The sequence below is a fragment of the Metopolophium dirhodum genome, chromosome 2, assembly GCF_019925205.1.
Source record: "Metopolophium dirhodum isolate CAU chromosome 2, ASM1992520v1, whole genome shotgun sequence".
NCBI lineage: Eukaryota > Metazoa > Arthropoda > Insecta > Hemiptera > Aphididae > Metopolophium > Metopolophium dirhodum.
Genome location: NC_083561.1, coordinates 26,124,170 through 26,150,519, shown reverse-complemented (window position 1 = coordinate 26,150,519; position 26,350 = coordinate 26,124,170). Strand labels below are relative to the sequence as shown.

Below are 26,350 nucleotides of genomic sequence, written 5' to 3'. Positions count from 1 at the left end.
CTCGTCGTGCCGGTCTATATCCACGCGGGTTAACATATACAGTGACCGTGTCAACTCTCTAAGCCCGTATTTCTAAAAAATGTAAATTGTCCAAAGCAAAGTAATAAAAAAAAACCCATATTATTATGCTATTGACATTTTCTGAAAATGACGACTTAGCCCCCCCCCCAACCAAGTGCCCCCCTCTGGAGCCACCTTTGACCATATATATCATATACACACACCGTGAAGGTGTGTCGCTACATAGCGAAAGGAAACAATTTCGAATTGATGAGCACAGCAAAGAGCAAAGTATTATTTTTGAAACATGATGTCTTTTATAAATTTACGGAAACAGCACTTCTTATTGTTTAAGTCGCAGCTCTTTTTTGTCATGGATTCGGCACGGTCCTCTATGTTCCTTGGTTTAGCTCAGACACAGCGTCGTATCTACTCTGTGGACTGTGAATTATTGTCACCTATATTGTATCAATTTCAACAGTTGCCAAGTAGGCCTATCAGTGATTGAAGTGGTTTAAAATAAGTCAGGGGATTCCTAAATTTTGCATTTTCCTAAGCCCCAGCACAGCTGTTAGTTATCTGCATTGTTCTATACTGGGGTCAGACCTCAGTTATTAGTAAGTGCCAGGTGCCTACTTAGTATATTATTTCAGATGTGAAATTATATTATCTTGTTATAAGATTTTGATAGAAAATATATGTTAAAACCCGAAATCTGTCAAAAATAGTTTTTAAACTACTCAATACTATGACAGATTAGTGATTTAAACTAATTAAGACTAAGGAAATATAGGTATAGAGATATAAGGAGAAATTTAACCAGGATCCTCAAGCATTGGAACTTGTTTTAACTTACTTTTTTTAGTTAGAACTAGCTGTGTCTTAAAATATATAATGGTGAAAACTAAAATTAACTGTTATCTGTAATTGATTTTCAGAAATTTTTTGAAAATTTATTTCACTCATAGTTAGTATTAAAAATATTGTTAAATATAACTGAAAAACTTCCGGGCCAAGAAAAATGCAAAAAAAGAACATGTTAACATGTTAACATTTAACACTATAACGCACTGCAGGGTAAAAACAGAACCAGATTTTATTTTATTATCATTAATCATCGTCCTTCGATCTTCACAAGTACAACGGTTGTGTGCTTGTGTCTGATGATTAATTCCTATATTCTGGTCAACGTCGTTATTATTATTATAATAATAAATCAGTCAAATTATGTTTTCTTATGTTTTCAGGCTAAATATAATATAAATGAAACTGAATATAATTAAAACCAGAAATGTTGGTTAGATCATAAATTATTAATAATTTAATTGTATTATCATTTAACAATCACCAGGGTAATTTAAAACGTCTAAAAAGTATTTTTCAAAAATCTGTTATACCAAAATTATATAAAATACCACATTTATCACTCTGTTCCGCAACAAGTTCTGCGTCTAGTGAAAGAACATTTTCAGCAATGCGTCGAATAGATACTTATATGAGGGCAACTATCCAGATATTGATTTTCTAAGTTCTCTATTATAGCTATTGTAGCATTTTAAAATAAAATCACCAATATTGAGCTCTCAGTGAGCAGAGGTTTGGACTGTAATGTATTTTTACTACCTAATATAGCAATGGGTATTATTCCTTTTTTTGCTCTTCATACTATTTGGTTCGCTACTTTCTTATCGCTGGCCACCTCTGATAATATAATATATTATGTATTTGGCAATATAATAATTAATAGACAAGTAAAACACGAGTGATCTATACAACTATAAAAGTATATATGTCCGTGACCGGTGGTGCAGCAGTGAACAATAAGTGTTTTTCCGAGCGTCGATTTTCATCGATCGAGACATTTGCATTTACCGGATGATATGAAAAAAGTTTCGATTACAATCACTCGTAACGCGGTTAGTCGCTTGGTTTTTCATCTCTTTCGGAAATTGTTGTGACACCGAGCAGTGATTACGTGTTCCGATAACACTGTTTTTTAATGGGTATCCGTGCAAAGGCCGAAATGCGAAGCCTTAACGCTATAGGTTACCGTCGATAACAAAAACGGAATTTGTTTTACTACAAAGTCTAAAATTTACTGCGTATATTCAACTTATTATATATGTATACATGGTCGATTGTTTTATAAGTATTTTTGTTTACTAGATTTTTTTGTTGTAATATCGACTATGACTTGAGAATTTCAGGATAATTTAGATAATTATTTAAAATACTATATTTACATGCGTGCACTCGTTGTTATACAGCGAAGGAGTAATTATAGCTTGAAGGTAAACAATAATGTCAAGAACTATTATTATTATTTTACTGTAAATATCACGTAACACATAAGTACTCAAATAATAGATAATAATATACATAGAAAATTAATAACGTTTCAATATTTCGAAAGTATTTTACCAATTGCATATTATAATATTATATTTATCTATATAATAATATTAAATTTTAATCGAACTGCAATTTAAATTGTTAATCCTCAAATCTTAATACGTTTTGAAATAATTTAGATTTATAATAGGTTCTACCTATATTATAGTCAAGACTACATAGGTGCAAATAAAGTCTGGGATTTGGGGGCTAAATCCTTACTTTGATAATATATACCTTGAAACAAAATGTAGGAAATGTTTGAGGGGCTATGAACATTTCAGCTTAGCCCCTAAAGCCTCCCCCTCCTATTTGCGCCTATGCAAGACTATCATGTCAGTGTGGTTATATTGAAGTTAGTATTGTATAAGTACCGTAATAAGTTTATAACTTCATAAATAAAGTCCTTAGTAATCATTTCCAACTTTAAAAACTTTTAAGACAGCTGAATTGTCTTGTGTTTGACTTTATCTATAAAAGAAAGCAAATTAATTATTCTGTCTAAACAAAACAAAAAAAATAATAATAAGTAAATAATAGTATAAACACTCATTTGAATAACTTAAGAGAACTGACCTTTTCAAACACTTTGTCACGCAAAAGTTAAGTATCAATAATAGTTTATAACTATAGGTTTGTTTTATTTGAACTGTATTCACTTTAATGTACATTTTTCTACAGTTGTGTAACAAAGCGTGGGCTTTTTGGTAGTTATCCAAAGTGTCACACATGGAATATATAAATAAAATAATAATAATAATAATAATAAAATGAACAAGCAAATGAAATGAGAGATGAATGACCGACCTATTATAAACGAAAACTTAGTTTTTCAAAAATATTCTTCTTGGTCTACACTCGACCTACACGCGACGATATTATACTATCCGATATAATAATAATATATATGTGTGTATACTGTATGAGTCACGGCTGGTTATATTTTCCAATTGGCACATGAAGACTTTTTCAAAAAATGATTACTAGGTATTTTTTTTTGTTTTTAATACATAAAATATAAATTAAATTGAATATATATTATTTCGTTTTGGGCAAGGTTTAATAATTATAGTTATAGTATAATATATACAACTATACATTAACAGAATAGCAGCGAATATTTGTTTGTAACGATATATTAAATAAATATAATATATATACCTATAGCCACAGTGGTGCACACGATGGCGGGGGGAAGGTATCACCCTCCCCCTAAAATTACTCCCTCTTTCGTGAAAATGTATTATCTTCTCTATAGTAGGTACCAGTCAGTAGCGTGTTATTTCGTGAAAATTTGCACAACCTCCTCCAGGAAATAAAAACTCTGTGCGGTACTGCCCGTCAAAATAATATTATTATGCAAATAGTACAGTTATAGCAACATATAGGAACATACTCGTTTTAATAACAATGCAGTAACATTTTATTTTGAGATAAATATGTTTTTGGGATGAATACAAGATTTTTTTGTTTCTGACCGATTTTTCGTAAAATTTTCGTATAGTCATGCGGTTACTTATAATTGACAAAAACATATTTATGATTCATTATAGATTTTCCTCGGATAAGAATAATATATATCGAGTAGTAGCTATGATGGTTATAATAAAAAAATAATCTATTGCGTATTGTCTGTCATAAAATCAAAGATAGTATATACAAATTGTGCATGTTATTATCACTTATATCGTGGCCATATCATATTTTATGTTACACTTAATGCATGCCTAACATATATTTATGGGTCGTATAATATACATATTATTTTATTATGTGTAGCACATTTGATTGAACAAATTGATCAATGGAATTATTATGCGTCTTTTGACTACACACATATGTATACGAATGCGTATCATTTGTCGGTACAGAACATAATATTATAGGAGTGGATACAGGATATAACTACTGTAGTGTCTATATAGTTGAAATGATTGACTAAAAGTTAATTAATTAATATACCCGTCAGACGCTCGTAATATGGGCGATTAAAATAAAAATCTAGTAAAAAGTAATTACGTGTAATGAACTAATGTGTACACTGCAGTGTAAACACTTTTAAAAATAATATTATAAAAACGTGCATTTGGTGAGTAGGACCTCCTCATAAATCAAAAAGTATTATTTGCTATTTGCGACATGTTCTGATATTCATATTTCATATTATTCATAATATTATGTGACCAGTTTGAAATCACTATAGTTGATGAGTTCAGAAACTAACATAACTATAAATAAATAAAATAAAGAGCAATGAATATTTTACATTTGTGGCGGGGTGCCCCCTGCAGCAGTGTACCCCGGATCCGGAGTTATTACAATAATATGTAAAATTACTTTTTCTCTTACACATAAATTAATATATAACGCGACCAATAGTGAGAATTAACTTTAAAAACGTTATTTGGTTAGTGCCTACTATAACTAATAATCACATCAAACGAAACGCAATTCCCGAGACATTACACGCGCAACTTGACAACACGATGGTAACGCATTATTATTACACTTATGGCTCAATGTTTTTATAAATATTAAACTTGATTAAAAATGATTTGATTTTAATGTTTTTAACGTAATTGTGTTATACATTAATTATGATGTTTAATTTATTGGTTATAAAATGTTAATCATTTTTAACCATTACAGTGTTATTGAAATATTATCGAAATTGTGTAAACCGTATCATTTAATATACCATTATATAAGTGTTTGAAATTGTTCGTGTTTTCTCGTTTCTGAATTACAGTTATTGGTAATTAGTACTATTAATTACTTACTAATTATTATATATATCCCATGTTCCGTATACGATTGATGTTTCTTGACCCAGTTTATTGATTGATAATTCATTCTTTTGAAAATTGTTCGTGCGCATGAAAATATTTATTTATTATTTTTAATTTTAATTTTTAATCCTAACCTTTAAAATAATTATCCTGTATGGCTATTGGAAATATATATATATATATAAATAAGTGTACATTTTTAATACATTTTATAACTCAAGATCCACCAAACCGATTTCGATAAAAATTTCAGGGGGCATATTAAAATTGATATGTATATAGTTTCTGTGAAGTTTTTACGCTGTGCGATAAGTGATTCCGGAGTTATGGCCTCTTAAGTGCACACCTGGCGACATGGCCAAATATATTATAATATTAAGTTAATAAGAACTCTGATATTATTATAAATTTTTAGTATATAGTAACCTGTTGCAACATGGGCCATCGGGATTTATATAATTTTTCAATTGTATTTATAATTATTATGAGTTAATTAATAATAGTAGACTAAGATAGACGGAACAGAGATAAAATATAAAAATAAATAAAAGTACATGTTTCAAAATTTGATTTCGGTGATTGTGGAGATTAGATATCTATATATTATTGTTATTACAAATTATGTTGTTCAACTTCATACATAATATTATATTTAAGCTAAAAGTTTAAAACACGTGCCCATATTGGCATCTAGACATCTTATCAAAATCTTTGAACAGTAAAACTAAAATAGTAAATTAAATTAATTTCCATAACTAGAATTTAATCAAGGAGTTATAGCGTTTTTATTGAAAGTTTAAAACGAAACATAATATAAAACTGTTTTTAAATTACATTTGTATTTGAACATAATTAGATAATTTATGCAAGAACGTCAAATTTATATTTTCGTACTCCCTTCGAGACTATATATAAAGTATATTAAGTAGATATAATATACATTTTTAATGTGTTCGAAGTTTGCCAAAAGTAATTTCAGTCTGCTCCATTCGGGTCGTAATAATTTCAGTAATTTCACCAATTACCAAAATAATATCGTTTTCAGTCTTTTGTTGGTCCCCATAGTCCAGCGAGTCCCGTCGGTCTCAATACACGAAATTAAAAAATAAATAAATACAATTAGGTATATGAACTCCGAAGCACAGACAAATAGGTATGTATATATATATATATATATATATATAGTAGATACTAGATACTAAGTATAATACATATCCGTTATCTATATATAGGATAAAACTTAACTGTATAGTGTGAAAAAAATGTATAATATACTGTCCATACTTGTCAAAAGTTTGAAAACGATTTATTCTGTTTTTATAATATTGGACGTTTCCGTGGTAACTTTCGTATTTTCGCCATTGTTTTGACTAGGCATACAACATACAACTTATATTAAATATGTGTTGTAAACGAAATCAATTGTATTGTAAATTGTTATATCTTTTACTTTTATTTAAAATTTTTTTTTCTAATTAAATAAATCTAATTATTTACTTGAATATAAAATTTCAGTGATTTATCTATCTCTTTGCTTATTGCATGTGATGGTAGACGGAAATAGATCGTTTGGATATATACTATTATATATTAACAAAATACATTTATATAGATATTGATATTATATGATTTTAATGCATTTTGAGAAAAAGAGTGTCAGAAAAAGAAAATGATTAACGAAAAAAAAATAAACACAATAAATAAAACAAAAATAATATGAAATGTGATAAAACATAAAAATATTTTCATACATATTTATCAATTTAAACAGTAATCCAAAATATTCGGTACATTTTATATAGGTACCTAATTTAAATTGATCACGCATAAAAACCTGAAACTTTAGGAGGGGGGTGAAGTGGATTTCACAGGGAATTTATCTGTAGTCCAGTAAAGGTATTTCAATAATGTATTATAGTTGCCGAAATGTTTTCCACTCGCAAACTAACGGTGGCGGGATGATAAAATATTTTTACTGGGTTCGAAATGTTATACAAAATTTATCGTTAATTTGTTTAATTTAATTTCCTACATATTAGCCATTTTTCGCCGAGAGAAATCAGCGCAAAGGCCCAAAAATATGTACATAAAATATCACATGACACTGTTTTTTATATTGTAGGCATTAAGTATATTAGTCATCATAAATACTAACCCTTAGGTATATAATAATATCGTATAGCTCCGATGCAGCGTTGGACGCGTATCTCGATGTTTCAATACTTATTGTTTTCGGGTTTATCAACAGCGCCAAACGGAAAATAATAAATATCGTGCAGCAGCTGACAGTCGAGGACGAACTATATGTCTCACGTGCAAAATTGTATATTATATAAGACAAGCAAAAGCTATAGGTAAAAAAGCAAAGGCGGAAGATCTCGGACGATTTCAAAGGTTATCCCACTTTGATAGGATTTATTATTATACATTATACATTTTTAATAGATATTATTATAATATAGTTACGTGCATATTTCACATTAACCAGTCGTTAGTATAAAACGGCATCTTCTCACTTCAAAGTTTTTATTTTTTTGAAATTTAATGCGAAACACTCATTTTTAGATAACTTTACAGTTTTCACTTTAGTTTTATTATATACTAATATTTATATACCTGTTGGCTGTTAAATTATACGTGAAAATAAAATGTTTAACATAAATATGTTTCTGGGCTAGATACGCGTTTTTTGTTTCTCACCAATTTTTCATTTTAGCGTTTCTTCGTCATGGTTACTGCTTATTAACAAAAACATATTTATGATTCACAGATTTTCCTTGTAGAGGAAAAATATCGAGTGGCGTTAGGCGATCGTCAAAGGAACATTATATTCTCAGCAGATCATAATCAACTAAAGTTTGGTCACCCCTGCAGGTATATATAGGTCTAATGAGGTATTGGTATATAGTGAGTTTACGTGCGCTCAGCGTATTATAGATCTGCGGAAAATGGAAAATGAGAAATTCGCGCAATAGGATCCTCGCACGCATTGCGAACCCTCCTCTTCCTCCAACTCCCACCACGTGGTACGTGACATATTTGGTGCCGATGTTTATTCGCTTAGGTATATACCTAGGTATACCTAAAATATATTATTATATTATTTATAATCCCATTCGGGCCTGCTTCTTCCTCCTACGACGACGAGTGCGCTTAATTAAGTTACACCGTATATACGCGCTGTCGAGATTTATGTGTGTCTTTTGCGAGTGTGTTGTGTGTACAATGTATGTCAAAATAATGTATATGGATGGCGTAAAGTAATTATTATACCGCACCGTAAGACCCCACAACTCGCGCACAAAATATAATTCCGCACGAATATAATATATGAGGAAAATTGTGATTAGAGACAACAAAATTTCGCAAGCCTATACATGTGGGACGCATTTCTTAAAAAATATACCGTGGTGTCTGCAGTCATCTGCAGGGCAAAGTCGGTAAGAAAAAAATGTTTGACTTTAAGTATTTTGATTTATGGGTACCTTCGTCATGTCGTCATAATAGTATTATTGTTACCTATTATTATAGACGTGTATTCAAAACGCAAATAATCGATTGTTGTGTTGTGGAAAATTATGTTTTGTTATAATATATTAATTTAGGGCACGGATGATTACGATGCATTTGTATTTTTTTCCTAGAATGCTTTTCATGACACAAATGTGTTTCAAGTACCTACAAACTATATAGCATAGTATAATATGCAAGCAATTCACTTTTTTGGGAGCATTTTTCTATTCGAACGTTTATCTTGGTTTCTGAAGAAATCCAGGGTAAATTACATGGAATTTTTCATGACATTTTTTAAAGACGGTTTGCGTTTGGGCGAATTTGTAACAATTGTATTGTGTTTAACAATTTAGCATAATCATTTTGGGTGAGTGATTTTAAAACATTTTAAAGTGTTTGGGCGACCATTTTTTTAATATCCTTGGATGCATCAATTATGAATCCATTTCCCCTCATTTTGAGAGACTTGGGGCTATCCGTGAATTCAACGGGTATGATTAAAAGTGGATTGTTTATTTTTTGTGTGTATTTAAAAATCAAAATAATTGAAATGATTAAAAATGAAGTTAAAATATTATTAAAATTAAAATAATATTTATGTGAAATATAAGTGTGCATGTGATTAAAAATTTATATATTGTGCCATAATTAAGTTGATATAAAATTCCCTATAGATTTTATATAATATTTTAATCTTAATCTTTACAATTTTATCTTTTATCTTTTATATTTTATATTATACTCGCTCAAACACATTATAAGAGACTCGCCCAAACACACTACTTTTAATATGAGGATAAAAAGGTGATTCCGCCCATAGGTGACCTAACCCTAGGCGGCCCGCCCACTTTTAAGAGTCTTGAGGTCATAAATGCTTTTTTTTAAAGGACATCTTTATCGATATTTCAACCACTTGGGCTAACAACACAACATTGGAGGAATTTCTGGACGTATATTTTTATATAATATATTATTCGTTAGTAAGACGGAGACAACACATGCGGGTACGACGTCATCTTAATACTATTCAGTGTGCGTGCAGGTCGTTATATTTTTTTTGTGACAAACAGTTTTTTTCTGCTTAAAATCGCGGCGGAGTTTCCTTTGTTTTTGGTGTTAAAACTACCTATAATAAAATATAAAACACGACAGTACACAATATATATTATCATAATATATAATGTTTACCCAACTCGACGCAACGGGTAAAGTATATGACTCGCTGATAACAGATACCTCAATATTATAATTATTGTGTGGTATAAAATTATTTTTATTATAACGCCAACGGTCATTGTAAGCTCGTGTAGTAATTAAGTGCTGTTATAGCAGCAGTCACTATAGTCATATCTTTTAATGTGTTTTATTACCAGAGGATAACCAAATTTTACTTTAGACAGTGCTCGAGATGGGAAATTATCCAAACCAGAACGCATTTTATTTTCAACTAAGTATACGAAATTTTAGTGGTTCGTTTTTAAAATGTTTTTTTAATACGTACTATTTAGTTGTACTATTCGTATAATGTAACTCACCTTGAACTTTTTAGTTCTCTTAAAACTTTAAACGAATTTCCACCATTGGTACTTTTTATAGTCTTATCTAATCACACACACACACGTTTTAATATGTTCAACTTTAGAGGTCTCTATAAACGAATCGACTATTAAAGATAGAGGTTTGAAACTCTTCACTTCACTTCTCCTAGCCAATGTGATTTTAAACTAGACCGTAAACAACAAAATCTGTTCTCCAGTTTCGGATATCTGTGTTGCTAAAGACCAATTTATCTAAAATTGACAGTTATTTCTGACGCTTAAAAAATAAGTAAATAAATTTTAATTTTAAAATGTCACATCTTTTAGGTATTACTTGAAAAGTCCTTTTAATGAGCTATCAACCAATTATCCAGCTCTAATAGCTTAAGAGAAAAGTTAAAAGAATACGAGTATTCAAGGCTAAACACGCCAACGTTTTTCTGGATTCAAATCATTGTAATATGTATATACCGCTTGTACATGATATACTTATATGGGATCTATCTCATCTTATATTAAACCTAACTTAATTACCCACATATTCATTATTACTGAGTTAGCTATTTTTATTATTTTCGTATTACCCACAAACTCTTGAAGTTTTCAGAGTTTAGATTTTTTTTCATTCCAATTCTTAAAAATCAAGAATGTAAAGCATAATATAATTCGTAAATGATTTCCAAATTAACTAAAGTGCCAATAATTAATAGCTATATAGGTAGCAAAATATAGGTGGTAGTAAATAGTTATATTATAATGGGATTATTTTTTCATAAAGTTATAAATTATAATACAAATATTTGACAATCGTCATAATCAATTATTATTTTTTTTTTACTTTGTGCAATTTTATATACATATATTTTTTTTTATTGGAGCTTTTTTTCTATCCTTTGGATTGAAACCCTGGACTTTCATCTGTTATATATTTCAACCTTGGGTATTTTAAGTCGGATATTTTGTAGGTACTGGATATTCGTTCCTTGATGTTTTATCTTAAAATCAACTCTCAAATAAATCAACCGATCAGTATTCAGTTAAACAATTTATTTTTAGTCAAGTTCTAACATGTAGATGTTAAGTAAGTATACATCCCCTCCCTGAAATTAAAAAATAATCTGATTGAAAAGTCAATATATTAATACAAACCATATAACGCAATGCACCACTGCAGTAGTTGTGAGTTATGACAAAATATTATATATAATTTAATATGTTATAATATCGTTTGAAAACGAATCGCGTTATTTTTTCCCCATACAATTATGTTACTAGTGAGTTAACGTTATTTCGCACAACGCTTCGAGATAATCCGCCAATAGTCGACGGGCGTCGGTGATAAATAGACGATGTTTATGCCAAGTCTACAATATGTATTATATATTATTGGCGTAAACACTGCCCGCGGGTTGCGAACTGTTATTGCGTGTCAACCCAATGTCTAATCCATCGGACACAATTCGTCGTGACATAGACCTTACACGTATATAATGATAATAATAATATATATATAGTGTACCTACATTATTTCTTTTAAAATCAGAAAAACTCGGGCATTGTATTATATATTTATTCTGAGATCAGAAAAATCCGGGCATATTGTTTCTTTGTCCTTGGATTCAATGCCCGAAAATTATAAGTATTGGGGAGCTGTAAATAGAATATATATGTAGTATATACTGCACTTTAGTACTCTATATATATATTATATACAGTGTATTTATATGTTAAATGTATCCACAAAATTAAAATGTTATAATCCCTTCCGATTATTGTACATAGTGTAAACCGCCAGCGATAACTGCAGGATTTGGTTAGACTTGAATTTAATTCATTATTATATTCATATTGACGATTAGTTTTATGTAGGATATACTATATGGCATATTCCAATGAGCAATAAGTGTATTATAGTGTCACCTTCGAAATTCGTTGCGCGCCGTGTTATGCGGATTTCGATTATATACCTACTATCTCTAGACACCAAATTATACATAAGCCAATGTAAAGATTTGTAAGGCACCATGGGGTTGGGATATGCGGATACATACTAGCGATCGCTAAGGAAGGTATGCCACTTCCCCATGTGATCCGAAACACATGTGTAAACATTTATATTAAATAAACGATGCTACATGGGGTCTAAGCAATGCCACAGCAGTACGGCCTTCATGTAGTAGTGCTTATTTTCTAGGAAAAAAAATACACCTAATACATATTATACGCCATTCAATAACGTCCCTCGAAGAATCTGGTTCACCCTCGAAATCCATATTATGCTTCAAATAATATTTCAGTATCACATGTTAAAAAAATTCCCGTTAGAAATATCCTAAAGTTCAAAATATTATACCTTACTTCAGAGAATCCCATTTTATAAATTCTGAGCCGAGCGACGATGAATGTTTATTTAGGCGTTTAAATAATAATGGGTATTTTTTTTTTGTCTGCTGCAGTGTACATCATGTTGTAAAATAGAAGAAATGCTTCGATTTTCAACTTCAAGAATGACTGCTGCTAGTAACTATTGTTATACTGGCAAGTCAGATCTTTTTTTTTTTTTTTTCCGTTTGAACCGACAGCAGAGGAGGATCTGTGTGAACACTACTACTCCTCTGCTGCCATTGTTTATTTATATTTAATAAAAACTTTAATACATGCACATTCTTAACACATAACTAATTATGGTTGCTTCACCTTAAAAATAAACATTAATACAATAGGTACAATACAATGCAATACAATGCGATACAATAAATAATAAAGTCAGTCAGTTGGAGCGACTGCCACTGCATTCGCTCTTCGTTCGGTCTCAGCTATCCTTTCATCGTGCTCCTTGCAGCTTAAAATGTTGTCAACCATGTCATAAAAGGACTGAGTGGCACGTTGGGAGGCAGCCCGTAGCCGGTCGTTCTCGCTGAACGGGACATCAGAGGGGCCGCACAACAAATCCTGGACGTCTCCCGGTGTTATATTTCGGTTACCAACAAAGTCAGATCTATAGTTGGTTATTATGAAAAAGTCACAGTATAAACTTTTGAAATACTCGGGAAAATAATTTTAAAACGAGAATTACTATCAGTTTAATTTATCAAAAATACATAGGTATAGTCGCAATCTTTTTCAGGATTTAAAGTTTATCAGTCTAAACGAAAAAAATGTGTAAGCTATTTTGAACTAAACTTTACGTTGGAACTACTTTTTTAATAATTTTAAATATTTAAAATTACCTTAGAAATTTTTTTCATTGCATTTTATTATGTAAATTCAATTATATCCGCATTATGCATCTCACTGATTCAGTAGGTCAATCATAACAATTAATTTTACAATTTATATTCATATTAAATTTTAATTTATAACAATCATATTATTTTTCAATCTAAATGTATACCACTATTGCGCTATAGAGTATTGATCTTTTTGATATTTCCATTATTATACAACCAGTATAGAGATTATGTCGTACGAACGTACTTTAATTTGATTCCTTAAATTTATATAGGTACATTTTCAACACAATGTTATCGTATAATAATAATAATATGTAACAGCTGTTATAACTAGTTAACTCGGTGGGACAACGGCCTGTTGCAGTAATTTCGAATTTATGGCACTACACTATTGTGCGATGATGTGTTGAGTGGCTGTCTGTCAAAATATTATTTTTTTTAATTTTATAATTTTGTTATTAAATCAAAATTTTAAAACGTCAAATTTAACTTTTGTAAATAGCCACAAAAGTCAAATCTACTAGCAAATAGTTAGATTACGTGGTTTACACAGATCCGGTGAAAATATATTTGTATTTTCAGCTATGTTTAGCATATAAATTATAATTAATATAAAGACTAAAGGTTTTTGTGACCCACAACCAATGACGAAAAACGAGGTAAATATATATACATCAAAACATAAAATTATTAGAATAAAAAAAAAATAATGATCATTAATTATTTTAATTTAAAAGCATTTATTTTTATATATTTAGGTATAAATACAGATCAATCTTTAAACGTAATCTGGTAGTTTTAAATAAAAATAACTAAAACAATATAAATTAAAGTGGTGCGCATAGGTATATTTATATAATTATTTTCATTGCAATATTTTATATAATTCGAAATATACCGTTGGGATTATTATGTTGATCCAACTTAAAAAATTAAAAATGTGAAAATGATTTTAAACACGAGATAGTTTTAACGGGGATTATTTTGAACGAGAGATATTATTAAGAAGGTGGGGTGATATTTTGAAGAAAATTATTTGAGGGTGCATCAAAAAACTTCCATCAAACACGCCCACAGAGCATAACATTATCATACGACGTATAACATGATAATTTAGTGTAACTTGCAGATGTACACTGACTCGTAAATATGTATGAGCTGATTTACTGCGTTTGATATGCCTTATACAAGATTATTATTTTATTCCGAAACAGCTGCGCGTGTCACGTACGGTATCAACATTTTCCCGGGAAACGTCCTCGCTCCCGACCGGAAAACTCACAAATATTACAATACATATATATATATATAATTCAACAAATAAATACATACCGATTAAAATAATTATAATATTATATAGAAAAAGTCTCCGAGTTCCAACTTTACGCTGTTCGTGTACCGCCGGTTAAAAAATAACGTTTATGAATTAATAATAATACTATACATAATTTTCCACGAGCTTATACAATACGCATAGTGTCTATTATAGTTATTAGATAATATATTATACAGTTCCATGGCCATACTATGTACATGGCCGCGGAGAGAAAAACCAGATCCCGCGGGGGTCATCAAATTCTTATTTGTGATCATATTTTTGAAAAAAAATAGTAGTCCCTAATTTTATAAAATACCGAGCCCTAAGGAATTACCCCTTTCCCCATTCTCGTCTGGCCTGCAGACTATGTATGTATAATTATTAATAGTATCAGTAAAAAAGATTTATATTATAATAGCATAACATTCACTATAATAATATAGTATGAAATTTTTGTAAATATCAACCTAACGTCCGAAGTCCTAACTCGTATGCATGCACACATAACTTTTCATCATTTCAATAAATCATGATTTTGTTACTCAGGTACTCTCTAAAGTCCAAATGATTACGTTACTTAGTTTTAGATGTCATCTCTCGCTTCGGTTAGGTTAGGTTAATTTAAAAATAAGTTCACTTTTATAATATATCATGAAAGCCATGTATTGAAGCATCAATACATTGAATCAATTTATAATAATGACTAATAAATAATATGATTATGTATTTATAGATATTATACAAGACGTGTAGAAAAATTGCAAGTAACTATTTTTGCTGGTCCGATATCGATAAGAACATCTTCATTCTCGGAGTTCAATGCGGTGGAGTGTGTCGTTTGATGAACATATATTTCGTTTTTCGAAATAAATCTCTTTCACGTCGTTATAATATGCATTCATTGCCGATCAATCTATTCCAATTGATATAATATTATACTGCTCATTAGTCATTAGTAATTTTCGACACATACAAGTGACTACGTCGTCGATAATTATTAAATCATTATACCTAAATTTTTCCTATCAGATGTGTATTATATAATACATGCCGTAGTATTGTCAAATGCTTAAATACGCCCGACTATAATATACATAAACGAGCGGTTTGTGCCATTTAATATTTAACAATTATAACGAGTGTGTGTGGGTGCAGCGTTGCGCAGATATATAGTGACGTGTACCTATATATATATACGACAGCAGGGACACGGGGACTTTGTAACAAATTGGACCAATGAAATATAAATTGGCGGTGGCGGCCACCGTGGCCATCTCGAAATTGCATAATAATAATAAAATAATTTAAAACAAATTAAATAGGTAGTGCGATATATAGACTCCTGCAACATGTAGTTGGACTACCGGTTTTGCATATAAAATATATAATAACATACGATACCTACTTACTATAGAGTCATATAATATTATGCTACTTATACGACTATGTACATAGAGGAGTTGGCTATATAGCACGCACGATAAATAATAAACTTGGCAAAGTCGCCCCCGCCGCTCATGGATGATGTCAAACTCGATTTACATTTTTATATTTGATACAAATAATAATATCATAACAACTCTGCGTGCAAATATTGTGAGTTGTTTTCCACTCTCGACGCGCATCTTCGAGACGTGCACATAACATATAGGTATCAATGCTGTTAATTAATTATATCCGCTTATAATATAATTACGCCTTCCTGCACGACAATGTACACAATCATATTAAACTGATCAATGAGTATACGCGTCATATATAATACTCGTGCACGCATTTCCATATGGGCTTTCGGAAATATTTTCGTACATATAAATATTATTCCAAAATATAATCGTACAGTAATAATATAACGATATGGAAAACAAATATGTTCGATAAATTGATTTTATTCAAAAAAAAATGTATTTAATCGAAATACTTGTGTCGATCAAGACTTGCGTAGTTATTAAGTATAATGGCAGTGCGTTACTTATGAGCAGGGCTCGGAACTTTATGCATTTGCATCTTTCTCAGGAAGCTGCATATTTAAAATCTGATTCGATACAAATTCGTTTCATGAACCATACAGTTGAAATACAAAAGTTGATGTTGCATTTTTTTGCATATTTTACCAAATTTATATGATTATGCATATTTAAAGATTTTGAGTATATAAATGCATTTTATGGCAAAAATGTATAAGAAATCAACAACAAACAAGTTTTTGATAATTGAATATTGTTTAAAATGTTTTCAAGAATAAAATATTTATTTTTCCAATAGCTGTCACTATTACCGTCGGCGACGCTCGCCCGCATAGTTTATAGTGTTTTTACTAAGAAATAAGAATTGGCTGTTACTCTTACCGTAATGACTGCACAGATTATAATTTATATTGAAGTCGCTCGTTAGATAAAATTAAACAAAATACCCATATACCAATGGGCAATGATATTGGCATATTGTATATTTGTGGTGTGTGTTAGTATGTGTTTGATCGTGTGTCGAAAACATATTCGATAACGGTGGTCTGTTACTTTAATAAATTAGTGTGTTCACTGTGTTCGTAGTTCGTATTGTTCGCTTACCGTGCTCGATTACCGCTTATGTGCCACGTAATATTCTGATTTTAATATTTGTCAGACAAAAGTTAAAATGCCTAAAGAAAAAAAAAATTTAAGTAGTCGTTTAAATACTTTCGTGTCTGAGTTCGGTAAAAATGTTTTTAGTATTGACACTAGGGTATTATTTTGCAAATATTGCGAAACGAAAGTCGATTCGGAAAGAAGATCCAGCGTAATACAGCACTTGAAAACAGAAAAACATTTGCGTTCTGTTAAACGTAAAGAAAATCAAAAAGAGACCAAGTGCCAACAACTATTAACCAATGATTTACCGTCTAAAAAATCGAAGTTCAACCTGGATTTATGCAAAGCTATGGTCTCGGCTAATATACCACTAAATAAACTATCAAATATAGAGTTTCGGACATTTTTGGAAGTTTATTCTGGAAAAGATGTCCCCACAGAATCTGTGCTTCGAAAATTCTATTTAGACGACTGCTACAACGAAATGATGGAAAAAATTAGGCAACGTGTTTTCGACCGAAAAATTTGGGTGTCACTTGATGAAACAACAGACGCAGAAGGTCGGTATATAACTAATGTAATAATAGGGACTTTAGAAGAGGATACTGCTGGTCCAATTTTTTTACTGAATACTGAAGCCCTAGAAAAGACCAATCACTCTACAGTTTGTAAACTTTTTGACAAATCTTTAAGCATTTTATGGCCTCATGGGATAAGACACGACGACGTTTTATTATTTTTGTCCGACGCTGCGCCGTATATGGTAAAGTGTGGAAAATCTCTGAATGCACTCTACTCTAAAATGTTACATGTGACTTGTGCTGCTCATGGCCTCCATAGAGTTTCGGAGGAAGTACGAAATCAATTTGGTACTGTTGATAAAATTGTAGCTAATGTAAAAAAAATATTTAAAAAAGCACCATCACGCATACAAATTTTAAAAAAATACGCACCGGATATCCCTTTACCTCCAGAACCAATCATAACCCGATGGGGTACCTGGATCAATGCTGTACTTTATTATTGTAAATATTACGAAAAAATTCGTGATGTTGTAAATATGTTGGACTCCAATGATGCTTTAAGTATAAAAGTTTCAAAAAAAAATTTGGTAAAAGAACACGTTCAAAATAATTTGGTTTATATTACTTCAAATTTTAAAGTTCTTTCTGAATCAATTTTGAAACTGCAGACTAAAAACATGCCTTTAGCTGAATCATTGAGTATCGTGGACAATGTTCAAACACAATTAAAATCCGTTCAAGGTGAACCAGGGAAAAAAGTCTATGAAAAAATGGAAAATGTTTTGTCTAAAAATATCGGTTTAAAAACATTAAAACAAATCTCGTCAATACTTAATGGATCTATCTCCACCATGGATGGTCTTCCCGAAGATCTAACAACAAATGACCTTATTTTCTACAAGTACGCACCAATTACGTCAGTGGATGTCGAAAGATCATTTTCTGTTTACAAAAACCTTCTGAGCCACAACAGACGATCATTTAAACTTGAAAACATAAAAAAGCATCTTATCATTCAGTGTAATTCAGGTAAATATAATAATGAATACCTAACATGATTTAATAATCGCTGTATTTGATAAATTCTATTTTTTTTTTAAATTTAGGACTCTGGGAATAGATCCAGTATAGAACAGCTTCATTATCAAAAGAAAAATACAAATAAAATAAAAAAAAATTTTGTTTCTGTAATTATTAATTATGCTTTTAAATACATCTTTTATAAAATAATAAATGCATATTATACCGCATATTTTGGTTTTTTTTAGTGCATACGTATGCACATATTTCATGGTTTTTTAGCGCATAAAGTTCCGAGCCCTGCTTATGAGTTATCACACTAATCTACCGGAAAATTATAAGTGTTTTATTCCAATATAAAATGGCTGGTGGGTAAACAAAGATAGATTTACGAAAAATGTTAAAAATGTTACCGTTTTGAACACGTGTATCTACTGCGGCGTGTTTGTAAATTAAAATCGTTTTAGCTACATCAAATAATGGGCAAACGCGTTAGTATAGGTAAGTATACTGTTTACTTGTTTTCACTTGCAAAATACATTCGTGTTGATGTCCTGTGTGGATTTGTATATGTAAACTAAACTTAAACAGTTACACTGCATGGTCAGCACCTCCTATCTATAATTGCAGACATTTTACAATTATTCTTTTACAATGCAGACTATTTTTTTTATATATGGTATGTATTTACAATTAATTCATATTCAGAACAATAAGCAAATGTGAGAGAGAGGAATCATATATTGCGAAGCTTTTGAGGGAAGGAACCACCCATTAGTGACACTTATTTTGAGTTTTTTTTTATAAAACTAAATCAGCTTAATGATCATTTAGAAGATCGTGACATCATCTTCGCGTTATTTGATTTGAAAAACGTGAAACTTATAACTACAACACTATAACACATTATCATCATGCACATAGAATTATAGTAATATATACTAATATATTGATCCTGCACTACGGAAGTCGCAGAAACACCACAGTATCCTAATCGGTATCGATTTAACGGCATGATTTAGTTTTTTTCAAACGTCGACGAATAAATAAAAATTATTCGGTCGGTATCGATATAAACGGTATGATTCAGTTTTTTAAACGTCAACGAATTAATAAAAATTATTCAGTAAATACGCTTACGCCGCACTGTACACAAACAATAATGGTACCGCGGCTACCGGACATGAACTTTGTTTTGCGTTAATAGACATTTAAGTGTTTATAGCCCATAATTGGTCAATTGAGCGTATTATGCTGCCATTGTTGCTATATACGCTTCACTGCAGCTATACTGTCACACAATTAAATAATATATTATACTATTGTCCCTCTCGAATCTCGATCACAAAAAATAACATTATATCGTGCAATTTATCGTCATTTGCGTTTTATCAAATCCCACGTCGGTGTGAGTAAAACCAAAATACTATTCGTTTCTGTTGCCTTGCATGTTGTGCCTATTATACAAATGTACAACGTGTCCCGTGGGGAAATGACCGGCCCACGTCATATAGGTAAAATCATAGTATCCCTTTAAGTTTTTGAAAAAATACTTAGAGGTCTAACTTTGTATTTTTTTAGTTATGGACAATTTAACTTTTTTTTAACAAGACTTGTCAACTATTTCGTCGATAATATTATTATGTACCTACCTACTTATATTTCAATAACAATGGCGTTATACTATTATACTAATAATAATAATAATAATAATAATAATAATAAAACGATCTTTGACTCCTGCTTGCGCTCATTGATATTTTTCTAGAGTATAATATATTATACTCACAGTATGTATTTTATATATGTATAAGTGTATAGGACCTACAGATATTTTTTTTCGTCCGCACAAACGCACGCCATTCTAATAACACTTATCAGCTGTAATTATATACATTTATAAAGGTCAAATTGACTGCATAATAATACATTGGACGCCGTTTATAATAGACTCACTTTGGAGTTTGGGACGACCAGCACAAAGTAAGTCTTAGAACCGAATGAACATTGTATATATAAATATAGGCAAAGTTGCAAGGAGAAACGAATAAATAACCTTTTTTTTATTAATTATCAACTTTAATATATACTAATTATTTTTTTTAACTTTATTTTACATTTTCATAATATAGTATTATTCATTTTTATTAAAAAAAAACTATTTTTTTTGATTTTTGGCTGCTTTTTTCCATTTTGAAAATGTGCACCACCCGTAGGTACTAGTGTTGCTAATTACATTGTGTGTCTCGATGAGGTGAAACGCGATAAAGATTGTTGTAAAATATAAAGGTATGAATTACATATCAATATTTAAGGTAAAAATTATATATCTTTTGCGGCAAAATATGTGTAGGACATATAAGCGCCAATCTAATAGTATATACCATTATACCATGTATAGTATACACCATTATACCTGTTATACCCAACATATGACAGAAGCGCCAAAGGTGCAAAAATTACATATCATTTGCGCCAAAATTTATATTTTATATATAAGTAGTTATTTAAAAATATCGATCTTATAAAAAATTGTCAATAAAATAATATAATGGAAATTAATAAATTACAATTACAAAATTATAATTTTAATAAATCGGTTGATTTTTCGATCTTATTTAAAATCGTCAATAATAAATTGTTAAAATATAATATATAGTTCTAAATTTAATATCTATTAACCGTGGCTCACATGTATCTAGAATTTTGGCGCTTTCATACGATACGATTTTGGCGCATTCATACGATACAACTTTTTTTTCTTCAACACCTACAACACAAACAACTTTTTAAAAATGTATTTACTTCGAAATTTTAGCAAACATGTTTACATTTGATATAACTTTATTGTTGGTAAAATTGGAAGGGACCTTGAGCAAAATATAATAAGTCTTATAACGGACCTTTTTTTTTTAATCTATTTAGTTCCGGGCGATTTTCAGTCTTATCGACTGAACATTATTATATCCGTGAGTCTATAATAAGCGGCGTCCACTGTATATTAATATTACACACGCACTGCACTGCACAATAACTTTAATACCTTTAATACAATGCCTTTTTTAAGACGCATACACTATACACGCGTATACAATACTTGGTAGTTCAAATCATTAAATTGTAAACCAATAAAAGGTTATGTTTTGCATATTATATTATTGTTTTAAATATATTGAACGGACTCTAGGTAAGTACAGGTTCGGTTGAAATAATGCGTAAACAGTTCCGCATAGATAATAAAGAAATGGATGGGCCCTATATACCTTATACACAGTCACGCAGAGCATTCTGTGATCGAAGAGAACTTTTGTTACTACCGTGGTCAGACAGTGGCACAGATATCTCATATCTATATACTTACTAGATAAGGTACTCCTATATAATTTACATTGTTATCAAGTGAAGCTCAGCTGTCTACGGCCGCCATTTTCTCGGGGGGCAAAACATTTCATTCATTATACAAAATGTATTAGGAACAACATCGTTTTTAATGGTAAAATAAAATAGTAAATGTAAAATGACTTACATAAAATATTTTGTTTGTTTTTAAAACTACAGGTTTAGAAATAATAAAATACAATACAAAATAAATCGTAATTAATCTTATTTGTCATATGAAATACCATGCAATGGCCCCCCGACCTTGATGCTTCAATTCACGGTGGGAGCTATCTAGTACTATATGTATGTCTGTGGATAGTGGTTGCCGGCGATAATTGATAATGTTAAATGATAATATTTTGTTATCGTCAATAATAATGATAACCAATTACAAATAACCAATAACCATCGATACCAATATTCAGTAACCAATGTTACATGTTGTAACCATATTGGTAACAAAAGTTCTCTCCCGCCAAAGAAGAGCACAATAGCATGGCCTATCCATTTCTTTATTAACTATTCAGTTCTGTCCCCGGTTTTAAAAAAAGTATAGGCAGGTATATGGATAATAAATATGATAAAATATGAATTTATAAAAAAACCAAATATTTTAAAAATTGTCTTTATAGATGACTCTGAAAAACATAACAGTTCCGAGAATTGTGTGGAAATTGCACGAACGCAATACTAAAGGGTAAAGATAAATAAATGTAAGTATCTATAATACTATTGTTTTACCGAAATATTTTGCACTAATATAAGGTACCTACATAGTGGTAACAGTCTGCAGTTACACATATTATTATATACCTACATACGACGATATGGTATTGGTATATGAGCACACTGCGGTAACCTTAGTAACTGCAGTAGTGGATGTACCTTGCGCGAAGTGTGCGGTATGTATGGGTACGCCGTGACGTCATTGTGGATTTTTAGTCAGAGATAATTTAGTCGGGTCAACTCGTTCCGAATGATAATATCATTATGCATGTCATATCGCCATGAAATTAACCTATCAGCACGTCTACTTAATAACACAAAATCCGGAGACATTATGGTTAAAAACAAAAAAACGTCAGACAGCCGTCTGTTCGTACATCATAATAATATATGATAGGTACCCCGCGGCCCAAATCATAAGCGTAAATAGGGAAGGCTCGGGAGGGTGGCTTAGCCCCGGTGGAAATTAAGGCCCCTAATCTATACCAATATATTTAATTCATTTCAACTGTACCCTGCGGCTTTGCATGCATTGTTATAGAACAATAATTAATAAACGTATACAACCATCGTGTTCATAATAATTAATAACATTATATTAACGATGTAGGTACCTATTTGAATGATAATTTTCCGCCATGCGAATATTAAAAACAAACAGTAGGTCAACAATGCTGTAAATGTGATTTGATGAATGTTTATATAAATAATGATGATTATTGATTATATAGCCTTAAATGATTTTGAAATTTAAGTATCAATATAATCGATTTAGTATTATAATATATACTAGCTGATCCCGTGCACGGTCGTTACCCGTTAAATGTACAAACTGTATATGACTCAAACTTTGTTCAATGCGTTATTTAATATTCGGTGTATGATGTTCTAGATTTATCATAACTTTTCTGTTGCCCGAAATAAAAATAACCCTGTGCTGTTTGTACGTAAGTGTATGATTTAACTCTAAAGTATCAAAGTTATACCAAGTTTGTCGTTTTTACTTAATTCCACCTACGGTGGATTAATATAATCAATTAATACAAACTTCTAACCTAACCTAACCGTACTAAAATCCGATGAATAAAAAAAAACATATTTAATCCTTTTTTAAATTAGCCTATCTTCTTTCCAGAGGTCTAATCTACACACAAACATTCATTTATATATATGTATTGACAAAAAATAATAATTCAAATCAAGGAACATGCCCGATTAACCAATATATAATACACTATTATTATTTTAATAATAATAATATTTTTATTTTTATTTTTTTCTGGACAACCCTTATCACTTAGGGGGATGAAAAATAGATAGTAGCCGATTCTCAGACCTACTGAATATGCATATTAAATTTTATAATAATCGGTCAAGCCGTTTCGGAGGAGTATGGTAACTAACATTGTGACACGAGAATTTTAATATTATATTAATTTTAGATTATATTAATAATATTAGTTCGTGATAAAATAAATGTATTCATTTTACGTAAAAATTATTGTAAAATTGTATTGTTATTCAGAATTTCTACTGGGGAGGGGGGAAGCTCCCCGCGACAGTTTTCCACGTACGATATTTCCCCAGAGCCCCTACATACGATTTTCATAATTTTTTTTTAATATTTCCTATGCAATTAGTATGAATTTGTATGATAATTTTTAAATTTTGTTCGCATTTAGTTTTCGCCCCACAAACAAAAAACTGGGGCGCGGCTTAAGAAACATATCCACGGCACCACAAGAATCGTTGACGTCAGAAATGTTTTTTTTTTGTACCATCTATGGGGCTCAATCCGCCGTTAATCAAAATTCCTATACTCGCCTTTGTATAGTGTATATATTCTATACATACCTGCAAAATACATTTCGGTTGTCTGAGAAAATCGGGTATATAATAGTATTATAATATTATCATATACACAGCTCACACCACGGAAACAACCATACAGGGCTGCACTTTATCGGTCCGTCGACCCACCGCCCCTGTCAAAGGACGTCCGGACATTCTCGAGCCTTCGAACCGGACTGCGTGTGTATAGCGTATAAGTGTTATTATATTATTGTTCGAATTTCACTATACCTATATACAATTACGCGTTGTACACACATTCAGCGGTGGTGCGATTTTGTGTTGATAATTATTGTTATTATTATTATTATTATTATTATTATTATAGTTTTAACGAGTAAAACACGCGAAAACCGTTGTGCTCCGAAGGTCTTCTGGCGGAGGAGAGCACACCGCCGCACCATGGTGGGTGGTGAGAAGGTCGTGGTGGTACTTAACCGTGTATATATGTGTGATCCTATCTACCTGTCTACCGCACGAGACTGTTTTAATAGTACTGTCCGGTGGTGGTTATGGTATATATGTAAATGGGTGCGCTGCTGCAGGGATCGATATGTGTGTGTGTGTGCGTCGGACGTTACTCGGGGGCCTCACAAACTTTGGGTTCCACGCGCGGGGTGCATGCCAAGGGGATTTGTTATCGTCGTGTAGAAGACATTAACCTCTACGTATAATATTGTATTAAGCAGCTCGCTATATATATTATAATATATGTATACCCGTATTAAATCGCCTACTAAAGGGGAACCGCGAGGGCGGGGGATGAGACGGGCTTAAAAGTTCGTATTTTATTATTATTATTAATGTGAAAAAAACTTTATAACGTGGTGTTATACCAGAACTCGAGTACCATCACTAATGCGGTGAGATAACCGATCGGAATATATCACTCGAGTGTATATAATATTATAATACCAGCTATGTGTCAGCTATATATGCACGAAAATCTACTACCAGACTATATAAACTTATATTATAGTTTTTAACCAGGTATGAGGTATACCACACAAGAGTCGGGAAACGCGTCGGACGTCGGTGGTCAGAAAGTGTATAATATGTATTATGTTACCGTTGTAAAGTATTCGAATCAATGTGTTCAAATACTTGTTTTTATTCGAATACGTATTCTATTATTCTGAATATTTTTTTTGTATTTTTTATTCATTAAAAAAGACGTTTTTTGAACTCGAAAAATAGTTTATATTTGTGATAAAAGTGATCAAACCAATTTTTCTATTGAAAATCAGGCACATTATAATAGTTATAAACAATATATATATATATTATATATATAATAGTATTTTTTCTTTGATATGATTGACCCACGTTAATTTCCAACCATTCCAAAACTGACAATTAATATTAGTGGGGAAAAAAATAATGTATTCGAATACCTTATCGAGCATTAGAATATGTATTCAGAATATATATTTTTTAAATGTATTCGAATACTTATTCGGAATATTTTAACACTCACTTTTTCAAATACATACTTT

The 26,350-nt window shown here is 30.8% G+C and overlaps 2 protein-coding genes across 2 annotated transcripts in view; one reads left to right on the top strand and one right to left on the bottom strand.

Moving 5' to 3' along the window:
• Nucleotides 1-26,350, bottom strand: part of LOC132938559 (serine/threonine-protein kinase NIM1-like) — a 55,020-nt gene that overhangs the window by 17,399 nt on the left and 11,271 nt on the right. The window lies entirely within an intron of this gene.
• On the top strand, nt 18,554-19,219 carry LOC132937878 (uncharacterized). Its single transcript, XM_061004462.1, has 2 exons — nt 18,554-18,905; nt 18,983-19,219. Exons 1-2 carry the CDS (start codon nt 18,554-18,556, stop codon nt 18,994-18,996), a joined length of 366 nt encoding a protein of 121 aa, XP_060860445.1. The 3' UTR covers nt 18,997-19,219.